Below are 4,661 nucleotides of genomic sequence, written 5' to 3' on the forward strand. Positions count from 1 at the left end.
TGTAAACCAATAGAAACGTTCAAATGACTCATATGAATTAAAGTTATTCAGAAAGCCTTGTTTAAGGGAGAATAAATATTCTTGTGATACTCACACCTTATAAGCCCCATACTGAGCAAATCATACTAAGAGCCTGATTCATGTCCAACAGCTTCCTTACTGACTGCTGTAAGACTAATTAGGAGGCGGTTATACTTGTAGAATACAGTAGTGCAGAATAAGGTGCTAATAAGTGGTTTGTAGTGAGTACTAATGAACCAATACACTACTAACATGCATGTTAATAAGCAATTTATTAATAGTTAAAATGTGTTCCCTAATCTAAAGTGTTATCCAAAGATCATTTCTACAGATGAGATCCCTGGTGTTTACTGTACCGTTAAACAAAGTGCAACTCTTTTTAGACTTTTTAGATTGATTCAGATTGTGATGTCACGCAGCCGCCTGTTCAGACTGATTCATTTCTTGGCAGTTTCCCTTTAATTAACCTTTGACCCTTTAACCCTTTAACCCTCGAAGAACTTGAGGAAGAAGGAGCAGACGGAGTGCCATCCCTCTGCGCAGTAACTCTGCACCGGCTCCATGTCGTTCACCAGCCCCTCGTCCCCGAACCCAGTCCTCTCCTCCCTCTTTCTCTTCTCCTCTTCCTCCTCCTCCTCCTCTCCCTCCTTCTTCTTCCTCTCCGTCTTCCCTCCGTCCGCCGACCCTCCTTTCTTCTTCCCTCCTCCCTTCCCTCCCTTCCTCTCCTCCGCCGCCTCCTCCCCGCTGCGCTGTGCCAGCTTCATGTGGGCTTCGGTCGGGGCCTTCTTGCAGGTTTTGGCCTTCAGGACTTTCTCTCCGTCGCAGGCGTTCTGCCTCTTCTTCAGCTTCCCCACCAGCTGCTTCCAGTACTGGCTGGACTTCACTCCGTAGGCCTGGCAAAGGTCCGGTTTGCCGGCGTACCGACACCAGTACCTGCTGGAGGAAGAGGGTTGGAGGAGAAATTGGAGATGGAAGAGGAGAGGAAGAGGGAGAATGAGCAGGATGGGAAGGAAAATAACAAGAAAGGGAACAGGTAGGAAAGGACAAAGAGGAGAAGTAGAGGTAGAGGAAGTGGAAAAGAAAGTGAAGGAAGAATAAAGGTTACGATTGGCCAAATTACACACAAGAACCTGTTTTGAACCTGTCCTGCAGCATTTTCCCCTTTAACTGTCACTGCTACTGTCCTTCCCAACGCTGTTCATCACATTTGTCCCTCTGTAGAATGACTTTCAAAACAGTTTTACCAAATTCTCTCATTCCCTGTTTTTTTTTTTTGCTTTTGATCAGCTTTGAAGGCACTTTCTTGCTAAAGCAGCCCTAAATCTTTGCCCTTTTAAAACTGTATTCAAGCTCCCAGACTGTCTATGGGGTTAGGCAGTTGGCAGGAACAAAAATATGCAATATCAGATACAGATTAGGATAATGTGCCCCAGTTTTGAGAGTCTTTCTTATGAACCCCAGAATCACTTAAATGATTGAAAATGACCAGCTTTACTTTGAATCTCAAGATGCACATGTACACCTTTGACCGTTGTGTAGGTGACATAAATTAAGAGGCGTAGAGCTAACTGAATTTGGAGACCGCCGTTCAAGAAGAGCACCAGGGTTCAAGTCCCCGAGTCAGCAAGCATCCGCTCTGCTGAAGTGTCCATGAGCAACACACTGCGTCCCCACCATCTCCACAGAGTCAAACCAAAGGAGATATCACATTATTACATTATTAAGGAGATGATACATAGGCAAACTCTTGGGCAAATTTGGAGGAAAATCTCTGGGCAAATTTTGCTTGAAATATTTTCTCATTGAAAACAATGTATCAGTTTGAAATCTGGCTAAGCTTGATCAGAGAGCAAGCTTTGCTGGCAAGGTTTCAACATCAACCAATCAGAGAGAAGAAAATTGGTCAGGTGACCTGTTCTCAGAACAAAACATTTTCAAAATGGTCCAACTGCTGCTAAACACACCAGGAAATAATAGCTATGATTCTTTTTATATAACGTTTCATCTAGCAAGCTATAATTCGTTATGAAATTGCAGTGGATAAATCTGATGAAATTATAAAATATTTTACATTTTCAGTAGAAAAGAGGAGGCCAAGATGACAAGTGATGGCAGCAGTTTGTTTTTTCATCCATTTTTACTCCACCAACTGTCAAATTTTTCACTTACCATTGCCTTCTTCGCCCGTTGCCCAGATGCTCACTCATTGCCCATTGACGGGAAATTTTGCGTCAAATTTGCCCTGAAAATGTTCCTGTGTATCATCAGTTTTAAATGCCTCCGCTGCCTCTTACCTCTGCTGCTCCCCCAGTGTTTCGGTGCTGCAGCTCACCAGCAGGGTCACCAGCGTTTCCCCGGACGTCTCCCAGGTGCAGCGGTGTCCCTCCTTGGTGGTCAGCTCTCCGGAGCCGGGCACCGAGCGGTTCCTGGGCCTCTTGGCGGGCTGGGGGGTGGCGGGCGTCGGCGGGGGCTGGCGGGGTTTGTCGGCTTTTCCCTGACCGGGTTGCCGCTTGGCTTCGGGGAGGACGGGGAGGCAGAGGAGGAGGAGGAGGAAGAGGAAGCTCCACGGCAGGGGGTGCATGGTGGCTGGGGAGGGAAGGTTAGACAAAGATAAAGGAGGAGATGAGAAGATACAGGACTCAACTTTTCCCATCGCTTTGCTATTCATTTTCCTGTTTTATTTTACCCGCTTTTATTCTTTTCTCTTGGAGCAGTTGCGTTTCATTTGAGGTTTGCTTTTAATGAAATGTGGATTATAATACGAAGTCTACTAGAACTACTCTGCATTTTACATTGTGTGCCACCGGATCGGATTTCGTGGCTTTTTGTTGCTTTATGGCACAAATGGAGATTAATTTACGGCACAAATGAGGCTAAAGCTTTCAGAGTTTCTGGCAGCAGATGGTGGAAGGAGGGAAAGGAAGATGGAGAAATCACTTCCAACATGTTGATCCTCATCAGGGAGGGGGAGGGGGGCACAGGAATCAACGGGGCTTATGGGAAATGTAGTCTTAATCTGGAGAAACACTAGAACTAACAATACTACTGGAGTGAGACAGAGGAGAAGAATCATCTCCACCATGCTCTCATTTGTTTACAGTCATTATACCAAACTACCACAGTTAATTTGACAATGAAATGTATGTTTAAAAATGCTATGGCAGCACCTTCAACAAAAAGAGACAAAACAAAAAGCAGAACTTTTCCCTCTCGCTTTGCTCGTCACTCTTACTCCACCCTAAACAAGAAAAAATTGAATGTTTTTCAACTATCCAAACAAACCTTTTAGTAAAATCATATCACAGTTGGTTGAGGGACACCAGATTCATAATAACACTCCTCCAAAACAAATCTAAAATAAGAGCTAAGATGAAACTTTATTGATCCCTGTGGGGGAAACCTGGTCACCGCAGCATCAAATAGTACAAGGATACAGCAAAGAAAAGTAGAATATAAATAAGAATACAGCAAGAGAGCTATATCAACATTATCACCACTAGACAACCCGGTCTCTTGGCAGTTCTTGAAATAGTCAAGAAATTTAATCTATTGATTTGTGTACATGGACACGATTTTTCAATTTTTCTTTGTGACGCTCAGCACGACTTTCAAACTAATGTATTTCAATTGGAAGTATCTTTCGTGTCTGCAACACGTTTTTTTTTCTGTCAGTCAGGACTCAGGAAGTAGTGTGACATTGAAATAAAATGGTGGCCAGTCAGGGCGTTGTGGTCGGGGGGGTGGATGGGCGAATACGTTTGACATCGATGCCGACAACTGGGATTCGATTCCCAGCGTGTTCAAAGTACATTTCAACCATAAGCCACATTTAAATTTTTAACGAACGTTTTTCTTATTTAACCATGACCAAACCATTTCTCTAACCTTAACCAAGCTGTTTTAGTTGCCTAACCATAACCGTAACACAAGTCGTTTTATTTGCCAAAACTTACGTTTTCAAATTTGTGGTGGAGGAACGTAATTCAGGTCGTGTTCATTTCACGAAAAAAAAACGTGTCCATGTACACAAATCAATAGATTAAATTTCTGTGACTATTTCACGAACTGCCGTGAGACCGCGTTGCACTGGAACATGTTAAGTAGAATGTGTGAATGAAAAGTGTGAATGAAAAGTGTGAATGAAAAGTGTGAATGAAAAGTGTGAATGAAAAGTGTGAGGGTATCTACTGAGAACTAAAGTGGCGCTGCATGACAAATGGCAAAATAGAAGCATGATGGGGTAATTTCATGAAGCCTGCCTCTGCATTAATATCCCAGAGGGCCAGAGTGTGAAAGTGTGACACAATACAGCAATGTGTAAAAAAGAAGTAGATAATGGAAGTAGAGCGGGGGAGCGGGGGGGGGGGGGGGGTGTGTGGGGGGGGTTCTGTCAGCGCTGTATTGAAGGGCAGCGAAGCGTCAGCAACACTCTCCCAAGAAGAGTCAAAACCGGACATGTGGATGTCAGAGAACGTGTCGGAAACACACAGGAGGGAGGGAGGGAGGCATGTGAGGTGTAAACACAACTGAACTCACTGCTGCTCATCTGTTTCCACTCAGCTCAGAAGATAAGATGAAATCGATCGATCCCCGAGGGGAAACTGGGGCGTCGCAGCAGTGGAGAATAGAGGTGTGGTTAA

At 44.3% G+C, this 4,661-nt stretch overlaps 1 protein-coding gene across 1 annotated transcript; it reads right to left on the reverse strand.

The window, feature by feature from the left end:
* Positions 1-506: 506 nt before the first annotated feature.
* On the reverse strand, positions 507-2,602 carry fgfbp3 (fibroblast growth factor binding protein 3). Its single transcript, XM_071534369.1, has 2 exons — positions 2,316-2,602; positions 507-957 (listed from the first exon to the last, which is right to left on the reverse strand). The coding sequence occupies exons 1-2, from the start codon at positions 2,600-2,602 to the stop codon at positions 507-509; spliced, it is 738 nt and encodes a 245-aa protein (XP_071390470.1).
* Between the last annotated feature and the right edge of the window lie 2,059 nt (positions 2,603-4,661).

Source organism: Centroberyx affinis, unplaced genomic scaffold, assembly GCF_046629955.1.
Source record: "Centroberyx affinis isolate AG114_WGS23_722 - 3 ecotype Tasmania unplaced genomic scaffold, CSIRO-AGI_Caff_v1 ptg002522l_1, whole genome shotgun sequence".
Lineage (NCBI taxonomy): Eukaryota > Metazoa > Chordata > Actinopteri > Beryciformes > Berycidae > Centroberyx > Centroberyx affinis.

Excerpts from the sequence above, each read along its gene's own strand:
- fgfbp3 (XM_071534369.1), bottom strand. The coding sequence starts at position 2,602 with ATGCACCCCCTGCCGTGGAGCTTCCTCTTCCTCCTCCTCCTCCTCTGC. Across the intron at positions 958-2,315 it reads ACACTGGGGGAGCAGCAGAG|CAGGTACTGGTGTCGGTACG; the intron begins GTAAGAGGCAGC and ends CTCTTCCTCCAG.